General features: G+C 36.9%; 1 protein-coding gene across 2 annotated transcripts in view; it reads right to left on the bottom strand.

Moving 5' to 3' along the window:
* Epyc (epiphycan) overlaps positions 1-9,524 on the bottom strand; it is a 33,713-nt gene extending 24,189 nt beyond the window's left edge. Inside the window, exons 1-2 of one of the 2 annotated variants that reach the window (XM_035451528.1) lie at positions 9,405-9,524; positions 7,007-7,183 (exon numbers count right to left, since the gene is read on the bottom strand). In XM_035451528.1, the coding sequence (XP_035307419.1) occupies positions 7,007-7,171 (165 nt within the window). In that variant the 5' untranslated portion in view covers positions 7,172-7,183; positions 9,405-9,524. Of the gene's footprint in view, positions 1-7,006; positions 7,184-9,404 lie in introns of those variants that run through there. The other variant, XM_027394113.2, reaches the window with a different exon arrangement.
* Positions 9,525-21,269: the final 11,745 nt, after the last annotated feature.

Genomic DNA, 21,269 nt, shown 5'->3' with positions numbered 1-21,269 from the left:
AAACCCACTTAACTGTATTTTTTTACTTTATAATACCACTGTGCCACCCAATTCCTAACCAGTAATCCTTGGTCTTCAGTAGGTCATTTTTACCTTATAAATTCCCCTTCTGCTCATTCTTATAAAAAGTGTTTGGAAATGCATGCCATTTAGATATTTATTCAAACAGAAAATAAAGATTATATTGATTAAAATGGATCTCTGAATTTAGTTGTCTCTCCAAATATATCTCATAACTGAGCAAATAAATTTTGGCACTACTCGATAACTATGATGTCAACAAGTGGATTCCAGGATGTTAAAAGGCTCTGAGCTATTCAGCCTCTATTGCTAATGATGCATTCTAATGAATTTGACACACTGGCACATAGACATATTTGGCAATGTGGACTCCTACTTTAAACCTGAGCCTGGTGCTCAGATGTATTGAAGTAATCTGTATTAATTATTTAAAAGTAGTGATTCCAAACACCTGACAGTAAAAACCATGCTTTCCTCTCTGTTCCTTGAAACTGCATCAGGGAGAAGTGTTTTTGGCAGCTGGTACCCTCCTCACATTTCTATGTGCTGCTTTCAGGTTAGCAGGATCTATTTTTCCTCTGTTGAGCCTTTAACAACATTGACAGCTAAGACTCATATTGCAAATCTTGCCAATTATAGTCATTTGAAAGCTGCTATTTTTCTAATGACTTAATTTCATAGAAAATAAAACTATTTGGATGTAGTTAAAAGAATTCAAGATTAGAGATCAAGCAGAAAAATAACAGAGGCTGTTAGTGCCAAAGGCTTCTTTCTTTGGCATTAAAAGAATCTTGCTTAAATTTCACTCTGCAATTTATTGGGCAAATAAACTTGAGCAAAATTTCGAGTTCTCAGTTGCTATTATTAAATGGATACAGTGATATTTTATTTTCAAGTGTAGTCTGAATCAATTTATTAGTATGGCCTCATAAAAATGTAAGACAAACACAAGTGAGTGATTGACAAGATTATCAATAAATATGTCTTCCCAGTGAGACACGATGATTGTGTATTTCTTGGTGTTCCAGTTTTACAGTTTTAAAAGAGCTGAAAGTGAGAATCACATTATTTAGAAGTAAGTAAAACTCTCCCCTCCGCCTTCAACTAGAGGCTTTCAGTGAAGAGGGAGGTACACTTTAGTTTTCATCAACCCTAGAAAAGAATGCTTAACTAAGGTTGATGAGTTAGGATCTTTCTTTTAATAGAAATACATTTCATATGCAATTCTCATGTTGGAAACCTTAACATGCACTGTAAAATTGGTTCAAATGAGGCAGTAATATTAAAATATGAAGATCAAATCATAGCTTATATTTTGTTATTCAAAGAAATAAATAACAGTGGTACTGAAGGGAGCAGGCAGAGGCACCTTGGCCTAAGCACTGCCATTTTGACTTCAGACTCCATTTTACCTGTAGAGTGAAATGAAGTTCAGGTTCCCAATCCCTATGGGTGCTGAGAAATTTCCAATGGCTGATCAACCTCCTTCCCAAACCATAGAAATAGTTGTTATTCATCTTTAGTTCTCTAAAAAATTATGGTTGATCCTAACCACAAAAGGAACAAATGAATCTGACTGGTGGGACTGAAAGACTTGCATTGTATGTCAGTTGACAATGAAGAAACATTCAAGGAAGCCCTATCCCATAAATACTGATTGTTGAAAATTGTAACTGTAAGTTGGCAAAAAATTGTTTGTAATTTTTGTGCTTATAAACCCCACTTCTGCCTCTGTTCAGGGCTGTCAGGAGAAACAAGGCTCTCAAGTCCTTGTCCTGCAGCTCTGATCAATCAATGACCTGCTTATATGGTGAATTATTAAAATATTTGGAACCTGTAAGTGTCATCTCTCTCCTTCCTCATGGCACATAACAGGCTAGGTGTTAACAATCTTACTAATTTAAGCATTTTTTTTCCCTGGAAAAAAAGGAATATTTTAATATAAACTAATTCCCTATACAAAGAGTAAAATGCTGAGAGGGAGCAATTCATCTTTCTCAGGTTTGAGTCACCCAATTCATTATCCAATACTTAGTGGTCAGCCCTGAAATCATATGCATAGAAATCATATGTACAGAATGAATATGGACTTAACAGGTTGCATTTGCACATTTATGTATCCATTTGTAACAATAGTAATAAAATAAAAAGAATAATTTGAGGTGATTTTGGGGAATAGACACTCAGGAGTTACTGGAGAAATGACAAGGAAGAGGTAATCATGTAATTAAATTATAGTTAAAGTATATTATAAGAAAGAAATATTCCTGATCAATTTTTACTTTTTGACAACTGAATGTATTTTTGCTATCTAAAATGGAATTTGTTTTCAACAAATATCCCAGAATCATTTCAACTCTTCTAAAAGCTGTACATGTATGAACATCTGTGATTATGTCACTTAATGATATACTATAATAATGACAGGAGAAAAAGCCATTTTCCACAGCTTTAAACCATCCCTACATAGTCACTGAAGTAATATCACCCTAAAAGAATATTATTGCTTCACCATCTTTAAATGCCATTGTCAAACTTTATTTCAATTTTGAAACAGTTTTTGTAAGAGCAAATCATCCAGAATCACACTCTTCTTTTATTTTTTTATTGACTGTCTGCATTTCTGGGATGTATAGTTAGGATATCAGCTGTGTTGGGATTGGATATAATGAGATAAATGAACATTTGAAAGATCTTCCTAACTCAGTAAATCAACAATTTTTCAAATACCTAATGTATGGCAGTGCTAAACTACACACAAGTAAGTCACTCATTTAAACTGAAGACAGAGCAATGGATCTGAAAGGAATAGCATAAGAGAATTCATCAATGAGGATGAGGCTTTAGACTCTACAGTACAATTAATCTCCAAGGTCAGAGAAACTACCAGGGTCTAGATTAGCAATAGAAACTATCTGTAACTCTTTTAAATAGTTACCAAATTACTTCTGCAAATTGAGCCACATATCAACATGAGGTGGGATTTCTTTAGAATCCAACCAAACAACTTACTGAAGACTAGAGCATATACATAAAATCTGAGCTCCACTGGGCCATGAACAGATGGGATTTGCAAAAACACAAAACAGTGTCATTGTTACCAACAGACAATTTCTTTTCTTGGAAAAAGACTGTCTTTTCATAAAAATGTGCAACTTATTTTTATGAATAATGGATTTATTGCTAATTTTAAATACATACCCCAAACAAAGATAAAATATTCATTAAAGGCCGGGCATTGGTGGCATACACCTTTAATCCCAGCACTCAGGAAGCAGAGGCAGGTAGATCTCTATGAGTTTGAGGCCAGCCTGATGTTCAGAGCGAGAGCCAGGATAGGCTCCTTAGCTACACAGAGAAACCCTGTCTCAAAAAACCAAAAAAAAGTTCATTAAAGAAAATGAGATGAACATCTAAAAACTCATGATGAGAAAGATGGTCTTCAGCCTTGAAGGGGTAAAGCAAGAAAATCAGTCTATGAAGGAAGTTTTGCCAACATATCTTGTTTTCTTGCTATTTACTTACAGATATGTAATCTATCTTATTTCAGACATTAAAAAAGAAGTTTTAAGACAACATATAGCAATTTTTAAAAAATCTCCACACAGTCTTAGGGTGACTGAAAAATAAAGGCAGAAGAATTTACAAGAAACTAAGAAGGAGGAGGCAAAAAAATTTCCTGAATTGTGAGCTGGCAAAACACGCTAACAGGAACTCTCATTTGTATAGCATATGATTTAAACAGGAGCAAAGTCCCTAAGCATTTGCACTGCTATGACTGGTACAGGAGTGACAATTTCGCTGTACATCTTCATAAGGAATATTGTGTGTCACTATTTTACACTCGACACACTACCTCACAGCAACCATAGTGTCAAATTCCATTGAATTCTCTAGTACAATGCTTCTGTTTGGTGAAGACATGGGGTCAACACAGGTCAAAATAAGAAAAAGTTAAATGCATAGAAATAAGTTGAAATTTATGTGGGGAGAAGTCTAATTAGGGGGAGCCTTGGAGACTGCAATAGGAGAATGGAAGCATATCAGGACCATAATTGTCATTGATCATTTTCTATGGTGATGTAATACTCACAGGTGGTCCAATATTTGTAGAGAAGTTTGTGGTCCCTTTTAACCTAGGAGAAATTGACTATTCATAACCTAAAAATTGAATCATGAAGATGAAAAAAAAGCAGCAATTAACAACATGCGTCAGAAACTGTTAAACCACACAACAAAGAATACCAGCCCCTGAAAACCGAAGTTTTGATGAATAGTCCAAGAAAGTACAAAATGATTTCTCCTAACCACTAAATATAGGGCATATGTCATATACATATGGTATGTGCATAATATATGATATAGCATGTAAATCTGTAATATATTTGTGTACATATATGTGTGTAGGCTGTAGTAAAGAAATGAGACATATATTACAGATTGTCCAGGTACAATTATTCTTTATAGCCTTAAGCCATCTTTTGTAGAAAAATCAGATTGCAGACAGAACTATTTAAAAGCTTACTTCTAGTTTATATTAACACCAGCATTGCTGGATGTTTTTCTTTCCCTTGTAAGATGTTAGAACATTTGAAATTCAATCCCAGGAGGAGTTTTGATTATGGCCCAGTGATGATGGCATACCAGAAACCAGAGGCCTTGTACCAGACCAATGACTCATTGCAATGAACATGGTGCAGGTGGTGCTGATTGGACAAAAGATGTATACTGTGTGAGACACTGCAGCTTCCAATGTCACTAGGATGGATGAACAGGTGTTGGAAAGATGTGAGTTTCTTGTTTGTTTTGTTTTGTTTTTAATTAATTTGAGGGGCATACTGAAAGTGGAGGAGCAGATATGAAGGGACTAGGAATTGAATGGGATTGGGGTGCATGACATCAAATTTCCAACGAATCAATAAAGAATTATGTTTAAAATAAAAAGAATGACATCTAGTCAAAAGGATAATTTGGAAAAGTGTAGGAAGCAAAAAAAAAGGAGTATGCAATCTCTTAGTCCTCTGTTGGAAGTCATTCTCTGTTATGAGATAGTATTGTTATATATAGCCTTATCATGAAATCCTAGGCAAGTTATTTAAAAGCTTTGTATTTATAGTAATATCTGTTTGATGGAAATAGTACTAGCTCTTCAAAAATTTTGTTCAAGGAATAAAGTGAGCATGAACTGTGCCTTAAAATAAAAATCTTGTCACGAATGAGGGATATTAGCATGAGGTAAGAGCTGAGACATATACCATATAGTGGGAACACAGGAGTGTATTCATTTAGAATAGGAATTCTTCCTGATGCTGGAATCTTCATTACAGTAACTTGTGGTGACCCCAACTAAGAAATTAATTTGCTGCTACTTCATAACTATAATTTTGCTATTTTTATGAATCATAAATATCTCATATGCAGGACATTTGATATGTGTTCCCCAAAGGGGCCGTGACCTACAGGTCGAGAAGCACTGGTTTAGAACATGCAAACCCAGAGGGAAGGTTAAAAATCATCAAATTGCTTGATGGCAGGAGGAATTCCACTCATTTACAAGAATATCTGGGACAGTTTGGTCAATGTGCAGGATTCTGACAGAGATGGGTGGGTTTTACCTTTTATGTAGATGGTCTTATTTCCTTTACAATATTGCCTGGAAAAGGCTCAGAATTAATCAGTATTTCTTAAACTGTTCCTTGGGTTCTTCTTTAGGAAATGAACAAAACCCTTAGCCCACTCCTCAACCATGCTTAAACAGAATTCTTTGGAGATAAACATTAAATGTTTAACCCCTGAATTCTTATTCTTTTTTATTTTCAATGTGGAATAAATAAAATAAGTCTGAAGTAAAGTATTTATCTTGGCAGACAACAGGTAAAAGACCAAGACTTTATTAAAAACAGAAGAAAATGAGATAAAATATGAGGAAAGAGTCAGGCTGAGAGAGAAGGAAAGAAGTGTGAAAATTTTTCTGTTATGAAATCTGATTCTCATTTCATTAGGCAGCAAGAATGATATAGAACATTGTGTCATCTTGTATTTCATACAAATTAAATGTATTATCTAGATACTTAGTAGTCAAGGCCATAGAAAACAGTAATTCTAAGATTTACATTTGAAAGAGGGTGCAGAATTTGCAATGATGTTTTAAAGCTAAACTGATTTTCTTCCTTATTTATTTATATCTACTTTTTGCCAATGTTGTATATAAATCATGCTTCAAGGTCTGTTTGTGCTCTGACTCAAGAGAATTACCCTGTATCCTTTAGTTATGTGAAAGTGTAAGAACCCCAGCATTTAATTAGAAACATGTCATATCAGATTTATGTAATGGGCTGTAACCTTGCCAATGCCTCCTTTACTGCTGGGGAGAGAAATCAACCATTCACAAATGCACATTTACTCCTGGTACACAGCACAATTCTGAATCAGTGTGCTCCCTCTACATGCTTTCGTTTATCTTCTTGTCTGTTTTAACCTCAAATGCTTTTCTCAGCATTACATAATGAGTGCTTTAACTCTTTCTTGCTTTAAAAATGTATGTGTTGTACCTTAATAGAAAATATTGTTGCTGCTTTTTTCAGGTTAGTGAGGTGTGTTAATGGGTAAACGCAAGTAGACAACCAACTCTCTCAAATTTTCCTTTCATCTCCACATGTGTCATGGTGTACAAATATATATGAATATGCATGTACGTGCACGCGCGTGCACACAGACACACACACACACACACACACACACACACACACACACACACACACACGCAATGAAATTGCTATTATTTTTGTTTTTCCTGTTAGGAACAAAAAGACTGTCTCAGCATTCACATTGAAAAAGTTGTACATCGTGTAGCCAGATGTTTATAGGAAATTGAGATCCAACCTTTGCTTTGTAAGTAAGCAAATTCTTTTGCCAAAACAAATAAGCTCTTATCAATCATCATTGAATGCTTTTAAAAGACTCAAGAGAGGGAACAAGACATTACCTCTACTTGGTTGATAGGTATCTGTTCATAGTTATAAAAGGTTCCCACATCTTCCAAGATGGCATCGTAGACTTCTGAGTCATAGTTAAAGAGCTCCGTAGTTGGGGCAGTCAATGTAGCATCAAAGATGATGAGCACCAGGACAATTCTTGCTAGCATTTTCATCTTTCAACTTTCCTAATCACGAAATATAAAAATTTTGCAAACATGTAATTGATAATAACTCAGATATAGTTTGCATTACATAGAAGTGATTGATCAATGTCAGCATCAACAAATTCAAGCTGGTAGCTTTGTTTACAGCAATAATTTAAAACCGTAGCGTATGCAAATTCGAAATTTCAAAGGACCGGTGGAGTCAAATGTTCCATCCACATGTAACTTCATATTTTATAGTGTAAGCTACAGTGAAATGCATTTCATATTATTCACAGATAGGAAAGTATTTGGTTGTAAAGTGTTTGTGATATATTGATTCACAAAGCCTTTTGCCATCAGGTAATTATGAGCATCACATCTCCCAATACCACTTAATGAACCCTAGGACTTTCATTAACTTTGGGTTGTAGAGATATATTGATGATGATGATGAAGATAGCAATTGATTATCTTGCTATTTTATACATGAGAAGACTAAGTCAGAGTTCATTACTGATACATTTGACACTCATAAGTCTTTCTTGTGTATCCAAGTCCCCAAAACAAATTAGTGAAAGTCATTGTTCTTATCTGTCCTTTGCTGACTCTGGGAACCTGATTGCATACATAATTCAAATTATTTGTAAATTAATATTTAATGCAGTATTTTCTAGTATTTTAGCAGAATATAAAATTAACTTTTATTCCTTAGTATTTTAATTATTAATAACTGAGACTTAGTCTCAAAAAGCAACAAGAATATACACCAGAAAGGCAATATTTGCATGATTAGGATGGGGTTTGAATACACATAGGAACGGTGCAATCTTTTGCTCTGTAATTGTTAGGAAGCATAATTTGTTTTCGGTTATAATGAAAGGCTTTGCAACACTGTCTTGTCCTTATCATCTCACAGACTTTAGTTCTGTGTGTACTTCTTTGACTATAGTTTAGCTTAAGAACAAAAATCTCATTCTTAATTTTAAGTGTTCACAATGGCAGTATCAAGAATATAAATTAGTAATCAATTGTTCACTGTGCAGAATAATATAGTCTCTTGCTTAATGTGTAATATAAAAAGATTTTATGTTTTGGACATTCTTTTTAAGTTTAAGGACAGTATCTGTAGTATTAGTGTCTCTGAACAAACAGAGAACGGAATTCCTAACTTTTTTACTTAAATGCAGCTTCAGTTACTTGAAACAAGCCTTTTGTGAAGCTGATGAAAACAGAGATCAGGGATTCCTCTGAGAATAAGAACAGGACAGAGTTCCTTCCTATCCTTTCCTATGCTAATTCAATCTTTTTCACACAGAATTAACTTGACTCTATTTTAGTTACCTTTGGAAATACCCTTCCAAGTTGTGGATTTAGAATTGCTAGAAATAGCCAAGGGTCTTACTTAGTAGGACAGCATGGTTCACAAATCCTCCATGAACCATGCTCCCACAGTCAAGTGATAAGTATTAGAAGAGATATAATTGAAAAGTAAGTTTCCTTGTATATTTGTAGCAAATTCCATCATTCAAAGAAAACATGCACTTGCTAATTCTGCTTCTCATTTCTTATTTTCTCTGTCATTACAAATGTCTGCATATGAAAGGTCACTATCATTTGGTTTTCCCAGTAAAGTGACCAGGACAAGCAGCTTGTATGAAATAAAATTGATGAGGCTATCTATGTATATTTTGCTACTAATATTTATCTTCCTCCTAGAAGTTATAATTGTATTTAATGTAGTTATTAGTTAAACTTTTTCAGGTTGTTATTCACTTTATATCATATTAAAATATTCCAAAAATACAAGCTTGTTTTAAACTATAAAATATCTATCACAAAAAGACATTCTAAAAGGAAAGCACCATAAAATTATCAGTACATTTAAAACATCTGAAGCATCGTTAGCCTTCTACCTCTTTATAAAAAATTCAGTTAATATCAATCAATACTGTCTGTCTCTACTGCCAAAGGCTGTGGTCAGTGTCAGAGCTATTGATTTAAAGCATATATTGGAAACCACTACGATTTTATTCACATCTGTTATAAATATTAAGATTAACTATTTGCCCAGTGTTATTAATTCCTAAGATAATCCACAATTTTGGATTTTCCAAGAATAATATCAATATACAATCATCATTCAAATTAAACCAAGCCCACCGGATTAAAGTCCAGCAGGAGTTCTTAAAGCAAGTTGAATTATTTTTTTAAAGGTTGTTATACTAGGGGTAAAATGAAGAAAACAAGTATAAAAACTTACCTTTGGCTCCGACTTGATGAAGTGGCACAAAGTGACTGAAGACGCAGAGCCCTTGGTATTTGCCCCTGACCAATGAATATGAATTCTGGTCTGTGGGAGGTGGAATTTATAACACTCAACTTTCTGTTTAGAAAAATCTAACCTGGAGAATGCTTCTCTGTCTTTAAAAACCACACATTATTTTATAGTCACACAAGCTAAGTTGCATAATCCCAATTACACAGTACACAAAGCTTGCAATAGTGTTAATTAGAGTTATCATTGCCAACATGTCACATAAAAAATATTTAAGTAGAAAAATGTTAGTTTTAATATGCCTCATCTATAAGAAATTCACCAACTATGAAAGGAAGGGAATAAGCATGAGGTTATTGTAGATGAGGTTTCTTAAGCAAATAGTCTAATAAATAATTTCCCCACACTTTGCATGTCTTGAATTACATTCTTCACTTTTCACTACTGTTAACTGAAATCTCAAATGTTGCAAAACCCTTACCCATTTCACTTTGTGTAAGAAAAGATATCCAAAATTATTCTGATTGCCTGGACTACTTTGATAACAGCGAACAATGAACCTTTTGCATGAAAATTGTACAGCCTTATTTCTAGAAATAATGCATAAATATGATCTGAGTGTTCTAGAAAGGTTCCTCTTTTATCTAACAGAGCTCAACAACTCAAATTACCTAAGAAAAAATCCCCTACAAACAAAAAAAAATTGTTTTAAACTTTTCTTACAGGTAATGGTCTGTAAAGTTGAGTTTCAATATAGACAGGGAGAGTAAAAGAATATGTGTTACCTTCCCGTGCCTTCCTTACAAAACTACAGACGTCTAAGAGAATGAGACAAATGGCATCTTCTATTCTGATACATTTTTTAAGACTTTTAGAAGCACAACTCCTTTGCATCAAGAATCTTTCCTATATGGCCAATGTAAATAGTTGGATTGTGAAAGCCAGGTTGGTTCTTGGGAAACTCATGTGGAATATAAATGTCTATTCTCAGGATCTACCTCTTTTCTTTATAACACTTTCCCAAACTTCTATGCACTCAAAACATCTTTCTCCACTCACTCTGGTGAGAAGTCTCTATTCTATCATTCCCACCACCCATACTTGCTTCTAACTGATTGGTTTAGTTTGTGGTATCTACCTTTTGTTGGGACCAACTTTATTTAGAATGGAAATAGTGATGGTGGACTGTGGTAGGAAGCCTGTGAAGATCACCCCAAAAATAGAGACTACCTTGCAGCAGGGCATTTTTCCTCATCCTTCATGTGGAAGAAACTCTTAGATTGTGGGTGAAAAGCCAAATCTTGGTTCCTGTACCAGCTCTGTTTAGCAGCAAAGCCCTGCACTGTGTCAGACAATTCACAAACTCTTAGTTCTTCCAGTGCAATCTTAGGTGGTATAATCTGATTATCACTACTCACAGACAGGGACATTCAAATGTAGATGTTAATGAACCAACATTACACTAGGCACAAGAAAGAGAAAACCAATTCCATTTTCCCTGTTTCACGACCCTCTGTCTTAGATGATGCTGAACTTATCTGATGGCTAAGGGGGTTGGAGATGAAGGCAATGATAGCTCTCAGCTCCTTAGGTTCTGTTTTAGACCTGTTTACCTGTCAGTAGTTTTTTTTTTTTTAAAGCATTTATTTTCTTTGCTCCTTTTTTTAAGGGCCATTGGGTTCTTTAGAATAAGTAGGTTGGTAAGAATCTATGTAATAACTAACATTTCTTTTTCTTCTCTTATTATTTAAGTTCTCTGAACATATTGCCAAGGAATGAAGCATTAAATAGACATAGGGATTCCTTCAGAGTCCTGGCTGAATTTTCAGGATTAGTTCCAGAAATAATATTTCTCTAATGTCCTATGGTAAACTGGTGTTAGGGTGATGTCTTCCTTCAATTTCAGAACACATCTACCAAAGTAGTAGAAACCTCATTTTTATCAAAATTTAAAAGCCAATACTAGCAGTGGATGTTGGTAGAGTTCTTGCATAGCTTTTGCAAAACTCTTGGTTACAACTCTAGGACGTCCCAACCAGAGCACAGTGATGCATGCCTAGAATCTCAGTACTTGGATAGTCAGGAAGGAGAATCAGAAGTTTAAGGCCATCCTCTGATACATGAATTTGAGACATGGCTGGGATACAGGAGCCTCTGTTAAAACAAAACAAAACAAAACAAAATAGACAAGTTGCTTGTCATAGTACAAAACTTAAGCAACAATTGTAATTCCTCAATATTTTCAAATTAATCACACTTCCATTTCTTCTTATAAAAATTGATAATTTCTTGAATCATTTCCCTTGGTTTTATTCTGGATTTTTGCAGTTTCAAAATCTATTTTGAACCATTAGTTCTCAAATTTGTAATAACCTCCTGGGGACCTAATCTCCACCAAGCAGAGAGGAAGGATTAATTACCAGTTCCAGTCTGTTTTATCCTTAGTAAACATCTTTTAGTCTCCTGATAATTTTCCTAATGGACACTAAGCTTGTTTATCAGAAACCCCGGGGAATCAGTTATTATGACAGTTGCATTAGCTCATAACTGAGGTTTTATGGAGCCTTTTCTCCTTTCAAACTCCAAAACATTTCACAAAATGTTTTTGGCTACAACTCTTTACAGAATTAAAACTAGGCTGATTGCTTTAACAGCATTAGTGCTGGAAAAAAATAAAAAGACTTCTAATGATTGCCTTCTTTCTATTCTGTAAAAGTAGAGATCCAAGAACAGCTGTAACTCTGAGGATAATGTATGTGGCCTTCCCTTGGCACTGCTTCTGAAAGGCTACATCAAAGTGGTACAAGTGAGGACATGTATATGGCACCCACTGATGTCAATCAATGAAGCCATTGCTTCCAATCTTCAATTATCTTCTCATAAGGACCTACTAACATGAATCCTCCATTACCTTGGAGGCTTTCTACACACTGGTGGGGTGCAAAACCCAGTTCTACCACTGTTACCCTAAACCCATATGCCCCATGTTGCCTGCACCCACAATCTTACACAGTTCCCTCTTAGGATCATTCAAGCCTTATCTCCATCTATAAGCACATCTGTCTTCAGTTTCTTGGGGAAGATTTTCCTTTCCTTTATCTTGAAAACTATAGCTTCTGAGAAAGATTTTCTGTGGCAGTCATTTTTCACTTCTGTTTTACTCACATAACTCAAGGATGCAGGGAGTTTTTTCTTTTATGTAGGGAGCCGTCCCTGCATTCTCCATTACAAGATGGCGCCTGCATCCGGCAGGCATTGAATGTAAAGTTAATGCGCCCAGGCGCTGGGTAACTTTCCATTCCTTGATCTCTGCCTCTTCCGTGGCGTCATTTGGTCCGATGAGCTGCAGCCAATCATAGGGTGACACGTCCCAGGCGGCGGTTGCCAGCCTTTATTAGGGGACGGGATTCTTGGCTCGGGGTCTCCGCTTTTGTAAGCTTATGCTCTCTCTCTCAAGATGCATAAAAGCTTTACTGCAGAAGGATCCGAGTGTCCTGTGTTGTTCTTGCCGGCAAGATGATCGTGCGGGACACTTTTACTTTATTTTATTTACATATCCATTCCCCAATTCCCTTGCTCTCCAATCCTCCCATGTTCCCCACAAAGAGCCCCCCAACTAACCCCCACTTACGCCCCAGGGATAATAGTGAGACCCTCCACGGGGTACCGTCAAAGTCTGTCATATAATTTGGGGGAGGGCCTAGGCCCTCCTTGCTGTATCTGGGCTGTAATAGTACCCCTCCATAGGGAATGGGCTCCCAAAGTCCATTTGTGTACTAAGGATAAACACTGGCTCCAATGTTAGAGGTCCCATAGACTGTCTTGGCATCCTAGCTGGCACCCACATTCAGAGGACTTGGTTCAGTCCAGTACTGGTTCCCTAGATTTATGACTAGGGTCTCCGTGCTCTCACTAGGACAGCTCAACTGTTTCTGTGGGGTTTCTCCAGCACCATCTTGGCTCCTTTGCTCATTCCTCTTCCCTTTCCACAACTGGATTCCAGGAGTATGGTTCAGTGCTTGGCTGTGGATGCCTGATTCTACTTTAATCAGCTACTGGATGAAGTCTGTAGAAATGGTAAACAAGGAAGTCATCAGTCTCATTATAGGGGAAGGGCATCAAAGGCAGGTTCTCCACCACTGCCTAGATTTCTAGTTTAGGTCATCCCTAAGGATCCCCTAACACTTCCCCTGTGTCAGACCTCTCTCCAAACCTGTAGTGTCCGTCTCCCTCTATTCTTGCCCTCCTCTATTCTTTCCCTGTCTCAGTCATCTTGCTCTCCTCCCCCTCCCCTTCTCCTCTTCTCTCCTTCCACCTCCTTCCTCTCTCCCCCCATGCTACCAATTTGCTTAGGGGTTCTTGTCTCCCTCCCCTTCTTCCAGGGAGTATGCAATCTTCTCTTGAGGTCCTCCTAGTTACCTAGCTTCTCTGGATTGTAGGCTGGTAATCATATGCTCTATGTCTAAAAAACATACATGAATGAGTACATACCATGTTTGTCTTTTTGAGACTGGGTTACCTCACTCAGGGCGGTTTCTTCTAGTTCCATCTATTTGCCTGTGTATTTCAAGATCCCATTGTTTTTTTCCTGCTGAGTAGTACTCCATTGTGTAAATGTACCATGTTTTCTCTATCCATTCTTTAGTTGAGGAGCATGTAGGTTGCTTCCAGGTTCTGGCTATTACAAATAATGCTGCTATGAACAAAGTTGAACATATGTCCTTATTTTATGAATGTGCATTAGTTGGGTATATGCCCAAGAGAGGAATTGCTGGATCTTGTGGAAAACTGATTCCCATTTTCCTGAGAGAGTGCCATACTGATTTCCAAAGTGGTTGTACAAATTTGCACTCCCACCCGCAATGGAGGAGTGTTCCCCTTTTTCCACATCTTCTCCAGCATATAATGTCATTGGTGTTTTTGATTTTAGCCATTCTGACAGGAGAAGGATGGTATCTCAGAGTTGTTTTGAGTTGTACTTCCTTGATGGCTAAGGACATTGAGCACTTTCTCAAGTGTCTTTCAGCCATTTTAGATTTCTCTGTTGAGAATTCTCTATTAAGTTCTGCACTCCACTTTTTAATTACATTGTTTAGTGTTTTAGTGGCTAGCTTCTTGACTTCATTGGATATTTTGGAAATCAGTGCTCTGTCAGATGTGGGGTTGGTGAAGATCTTTTCCAATTCTGTGGGCTGCCGTTTTTGTCTTGTTGACTGTGTCCTTTGCCTTACAGAGGCTTCTCAGTTTTAGGAGGTCTCATTTATTAATTGTTGATCTCAGTGTCTGTGCTACTGGTGTTATATTCAGAAAGTGGGCTCCTGTACCAATTCATTTGAGGGTACCACCTACTTTATCTTCTAGGAGGTTATGTGTGGCTGAATTTATGTTGAAGCTTCTGATCCATTTGGACTTAAGTTTTATGCATGGATATATCTGCAATTTTCTAAATATCTGAATCCAGTTATGCCAGCACCATTTGTTGAAGATGATTTCTTTTTTTCCATTGTATAACTTTGGATTCTTTGTCAAAAATCAGATGTTCATAGGTGTGTGCGTTAAGATCAGAGTTTTCAATTTGATTCCATTGGTCAACCTGTCTACTTTTGTGACAATACCAACTTTTTTCAGGACTATGACTATAACAGAGCTTAAAGTCAGGAAAGATGATGCCTCTGAAAGTTTGTTTATTGTACAGTGTTGTTTTGGCTATCCTGTGTCTTTTGTTTTTCCATATGAATTTGAGCACTGTTCTTTCTAGGTCTGTGAAGAATTGTGTTGGGACTTTGATGGAAATTCCATTGAATCTGTAGATTGCTTTTGGCAAGATTGCAATTTTTACTATGATGATCCTACCTATCCAAGAGCATGGGAGATCTTTCCATTTTCTGGTATCTTATTTAATTTATTTCTTTAAAGACTCAAAGTTCTTACTTTACAGGTCTTTCTCCTGTTTGGTTAGTGTTACCCCGAGATATTTTATGTTGTTTGTGGCTATCATAAATGGTGATGTTTCTCTGACTTCTTTGTCAGTCCGTTTATCATCTGTATAGTAGGGCTACTGTTTTTTTTTTTTTTTTTTTTTTTTTTTTTGTCAATATTGTATCCTGCCACTATGCTGAAGGTGTTTATCAGCTGTAGTAGTTCTCTGGTAGATTTTTTCAGGTCATTTATGTAGACTATCATATCATCTGCAAATATTGAAAGTTTGACTTGTTTTCCAATTTGTATCCCTTTGATCTCCTTTAGTTGTCTTATTGCTCTAGCTAGCACTTCAAGTATAATATTGAAGAGATATGGAGATACTGGACAGCTTTGTCTTGTTCCTGATTTTAGAGGAATCACTTTGAGTTTCTCTCCATTTAGTTTGATGTTGACTGTTGGTTTGCTGTATATTGTTTTTATCATGTGTAGGTATATTCCTGTTATTCCTGATCTCTCCAAGACCTTATTATGAAGGGATGTTTGATTTTGTCCAAGGCTTTTTCAGCATCTAGTGAGTTGATCATTTGGTTTTACTTTTTCAGTTTGTTTATATGGTGGATTACTTTGACAGATTTTCATATGTTGAACCATCCCTGCATTCCTGGGATGAAGCCTATTTGATCATAGTGGATGATTTCTCTGATGTGTTCTTGGATTTGATTTGCCAGTATTTGTTAAATATTTTTGCATCGATGTTCATGAGGGATATTGGTATTTAATTCTCTTTTTAGGTGTTTTTGTGTGTGGCTATGTTTCCCAACATTTTATATTCCAAGAGATTTCTTCTCTTTGTCCTGTTAACAGTCACATCTATTGTGACTTTATTATACCTTGCTTACAGCTTCCCTCCTTGACCTTTTTTTTTTTTTTTTTTTTTTTTTTTTTTTTTTTTTGGTTTTTCCAGACAGGGTTTTTCTGTGGCTTTGGAAGCTGTCCTGGAACTTGCTCTTGTTACCAGGCTGGTGTCGAACTCACAGAGATCCACCTGCCTCTGCCTCCCAAGTGCTGGGATTAAATGTGTGTGCCACCACCACCTGGCTCCTCCTTGACCTTCTAGTCAGCGTTTAGTACTCAACTTTGTTTCTGTGTCTACCTTTCACATAGATCCATGTCATCGCTCCCAGTGACATGATTCTCCATATGCATGCTTCATTTTTCTTGGTGGCTTGTTGCTGAGTTGTCTTTTCATGTATAACAAGGTTACTTTCCTAACCAGTAACCCACTATCATTGTTACATCCTCCAACTGTTAACCCTAGTTACTCCATCATCTTTCTAGGGTTCTTTTGAATATACTTGTCTCTTGCCTTCTGAGAGATGTGTGTTACAAGTTCCTTTATCTTTTTGCTATTTTCATTTTCTTCCAACAATTATGGAAGATAATCAATTATCATAATTCTCTACACTTGAATACAGCTTTTTTCCACTCTCCTTCATCTATCAGGAGAAGCTTCAAAAGTGATGGCTGTTTTGATTTTAAAGCCTCAAAGATAAGCTTCAGTGGTTTTATGTTGACTTTGTTATTAACACTAAAGAGGGATATGTTATAAGATTCACTCATCACAACATTTCCTACACCTGCATTTCTTAAATCCCTTTGAGAGTTCAATGAACCCGTTCAAAGAGGTCTCCTAAGACCATCAGAAAACACAGATGTTTTGTGATTCATAATAGTAGCAAAATTACAGTTATGAAGTAACTAAAAAATAATTTTGTGGTTGGGAATCACCACAACATGAAGAACTGTATTAAAGGGTCCAGCATTAGGAAGGTTGAGAACCATTGTCCTGTACTCTTCATCTCATTACTTAATAGGGATAAACATTGAGGGATTAGCTTTCTGCCCTCAGATCCACCTGCATTTCTGATAAATCTTTGACTTCTGTGTCTGTGCAAGAATTTATAAGTATGTTCTCTACACAGTGCCTGGCATTTTGTTCTTTTTCATTTTCTTGTGGTCCACATTTGCTCACTTATCTCTTCTCAGCGTCTCCTACTATAACTTTTAATATTGCTTAAGCATCTCCATGTTACCATAGGAGGGTTTCCTGATTCCTGCACACTTGTTCTTTCTCATCCTGTTCTGTGTTACTGCTCGATTCTTTTACCCATCTGATTATATACATGTGTCCCAGGCTGGCCTCAAGTCTGAGATTCTTTCACCCATTTTCCTTACTTCTGAGATTATGAGTATTCCTATGTGCCTACCTGCTCTATTCTGTCCTTAAAAATTACAGATTTTATATAATATATACCTATATTATAAAAAGACAAGAAATAACACAGCATCAGAATCACAATTATATCCTCACTGTCTAAACTGTCTTGATCCACAATCCACACTCAGTGTTCATTTTTGTGTGTGTGTGTGTGTGTGGATCTTTATAATATAGTAATGTCCATATGGATGTATACCTGTGTAAGAAAATGCATGTTTATCATGTGTCATCATCCTCTTTTGCTTTCTATCTTAATTTTTGAGACAGAGCATCTCATTGAGCTTGGAGCTCATCCTCTCAGCTAATCTCATTGGCCAATTAATGTCAGGCCAATCTGTCTGTTTCCCAAGAGTTGGGGTTACAGACTCATGCCACCACACTTAGCTTTTTACAATATTGGTAGGGATCTAAACTTGTCCTTACGCTTTAGTGGCAAGCACTTCAGTAATTGAGCTATCTTCCTACCTCCCCCGCCCCATGTTGTTCTTTTAATGAATTAATTAAATGATTTCTTGAAATATTAAATCATCACTTAAGACCTGCCAAGATTTCTTTGGGTTATTCTAGTAGATACAGGGCCGCTTACACTGATGACAATAACTTATTCTCGGCAGAGTCCACAAATTAATTACTTATTCTATTATTTTTATTCCCTTTGCCATGTGGCTACACAAAATTCCATCCAAAGACACTTTCTAAACTGTTGCCTACAGGTTTCTTTTTTCTTTTTCCAACTCTTTTATTTGAATTAGAAACAGGATTGTTTTACATGACAATCCCATTTCCCTTCTCCCACCCATCCTCCCCTACCCGCCCCCCCCCAAACTTTATCTGTCACATAGCTTTTCTGCTCCCCCTGGATGGTGAGGCCTTCCATAGGGTGTCATCAGAGTCTTTCCTTTCCTTTGGGGTAGGGCCTAGGCCCACCCCTGTGTGTCTTGGCTCAGGGAGTTTCCTCTATATTGACTGGGCTCCCAAAGTCCACACCTATGCTAGGGATAAGTACTGAACTTCTACAGGAGGTACTGTAGATTTCCGAGGCTTCCTCACAGAAACCCATGTTCCTGGGGTCTGGATAAGTCCCATGCTGGTATTCCAGCTATCAGACTGGGGAGTAAGAATTCCCAGATGTTCAGGTCAGCTGTTTCTGTGTGTTTCACCAGCGTGGTCTGGACTTCTGTGCTCTTCACTGGTCCTTCTCTGCATCTGGGTTCCAGTTCTGATTGGTGATTAGTTATGGGTGTCTGCTCTACTTCCACCAGCTGCTGGATGAAGGCATATAAGTCAGTCATCAGTCTCATAATCATGGGAGGGCATTTAAGGTAGCCTCTCCTCTGTTGCTGAGATAGTTAGCTGGTGTCATCTTTGTAGATCACCAATCATTTCCCTAGTGCCTGATTTCTCTGTAAACCAAAAATGTCTCCCTCTATTATGATATCTCCATTCTTGTTATCGTGTATTCTTCCCCTGACTCATATTTTCTGCTCCCTCATGTCCTCACCATCCCTCTTCCTCTCCCCTTCTCTTTCTCCTAGCTCCCTCCCCCTCTTCCCATGCTCCCAATTTGCTCAGTAGATCTTGAACCTCTCCCCTTCTCCAGGGGACCATGTATGTCTCTCTTAGGGACCCCCATGTTTATTAGCTTCTTTGACAATATGGATTGTAGAATGGTAATCCTTACTCTATGTCTAAAATCCTCTTATGAGTGAGTACGTACCATGTTTGTCTTTTTGCCATTGGGTTACCTAGCTTAGAATGGTATTTTCTAGATCCATCCATTTTCCTGCAATTTTCAAGATTCCATTGTTTTTTCCCGTTGAGTAGTACTCCATTGTGTAAATGTACCACATTTTCTCTGTCCATTCTTCGGTTGAGGGGCATCTAGGCTGCTTCCAGTCTCTGGCTATTACAAATAGTGTTGCTATGCACATCATTGAACATATGTCCTTGTTGTATGATTGTGCTTCTTTTGGGTATATGCCTAAGAGTGGAATTGCTGGATCTTGTGGTAGACTCATTCAATCTTTTTTGAAGAGTCGCCATACTGATTTCCAAAGTGGCTGTACAAGTTGGCACTCCCACCAGCAGTGGAGAAGTGTTCCTCCTTTCTCCACATCCTCTCCAACATGAACTGTCATTGGTGTTTTTTATTTTGGCCATTCTGACAGGAGTAAGATGGTGTCTCAGAGTTGTTTTGATTTGCATTTCCCTGATGGCTAAGGATGTCGAACACTTTCTTATGTGTCTTTCAGCCATTTTAGATTCCTCTATTGAGAATTGTCTATTTAGTTCTGTACCCCACGTTTTAATTGTGTTGTTTGATGTTTTGGAGACTAGCTTCTTGAGTTCTTTGTATATTTTGGAAATCATCCCTCTGTCAGATGTGGGGTTGGTGAATATCTTTTCCCAGTCTGTGGGCTGCTGTTTTGTCTTGCTGACTGTCTCCTTTGCCTTACAGAAACTTATCAGTTTCAGGAGGTCCCATTTATCAATTGTTGACCTCAGTGTCTGTGCTACTGGACCTACAGGTTTCTTGAAGTAGGCTTTACTTTTATTCATGGATAAGTCAGTGTACTATTATATATAGAAAGATATGGTATGGACTTATGCTGAAACTGAGTTTATCTACCATTTAGTTTTCCTTCTGGATAAAAGTGTAGAACACAAAACATCAAAGTGGCCCAGGATAGGAAGTTGTACATTGTATTAACTAACAGAGAAGAATAGGTTACTGTTATCATAAATCTTTCTGCCAAAAGCTGCCTGAGCTCCACCACCACGTGTGAGCTTTATGCCAGCTGCCCGCCCAAGTTAGCTCCAAATGAATACACAGAAACTTGTATTAGGTTCAAAGCTGCTTGGTCAATGACTAGGATTCCTCATCTGCTAGCTTAGTCTTAATTATCATAAACCTATATATTTTATAAGACTTATCTTATCAGACGCCTTATTGGTGTCCCTCCTTGCCGGTGGATCACATTGTGCCACTGGAGCAGGAGCAGAGGGGAAAAGAGGGATGCTTCCTCTTTCTCCTTCTTTAAATATGAGTCTCCTTGCTATCTCACTTCCTGCCTGGATCGTCACTTCTCTACTACATTTCCCAGAATCCTCTTTGACTCCTAGTCCTGCCTAACTTGCTGTTTCATTGGTCAAGCAGAACTTTATTAAACAATCAATAAGATAAACATACACAGAAGTACTTCTCCCATCAGGTTACTCTTTCCAGGATTCTTCTTTAAGCCTTAAAATTGAGGAGGTGGTATTATCTGTTCCATATCTTTTACCTTTCTGGTTTAAATCACCACAGATAAAAGATATCACAAACATATTTTCTTTTGTGTTTCTAGTTATAATCAAACCAATTAATACCTGTCACTCAAAAGTTTTTTAAATGTTTGAGAGAATTTCATATTGGCTGTCTACTGACATTACTCCAAGCACTGCTCAAATGTGTCCTCAGTTATTCATCCTCTGACTATTCCATTTAAAATAATAACAATTTCCCCATAATACTTAAAACAATATGATTGTGTAGTGTAAATTATTAGTTTATGTATTACCTTTTCCAGGATGGTATTTTCATAAAGATGTTATTTAAGTGACTCACTTCTGTTGGTATATTTGTTGGTATTTGATAAATGTCCAATATC

The sequence above is a fragment of the Cricetulus griseus genome, assembly GCF_003668045.3.
Source record: "Cricetulus griseus strain 17A/GY chromosome 1 unlocalized genomic scaffold, alternate assembly CriGri-PICRH-1.0 chr1_0, whole genome shotgun sequence".
Taxonomy (NCBI): domain Eukaryota; kingdom Metazoa; phylum Chordata; class Mammalia; order Rodentia; family Cricetidae; genus Cricetulus; species Cricetulus griseus.
Note: the sequence above shows the minus strand (reverse complement) of the source record. Positions and strands in the feature narration are given on the sequence as shown.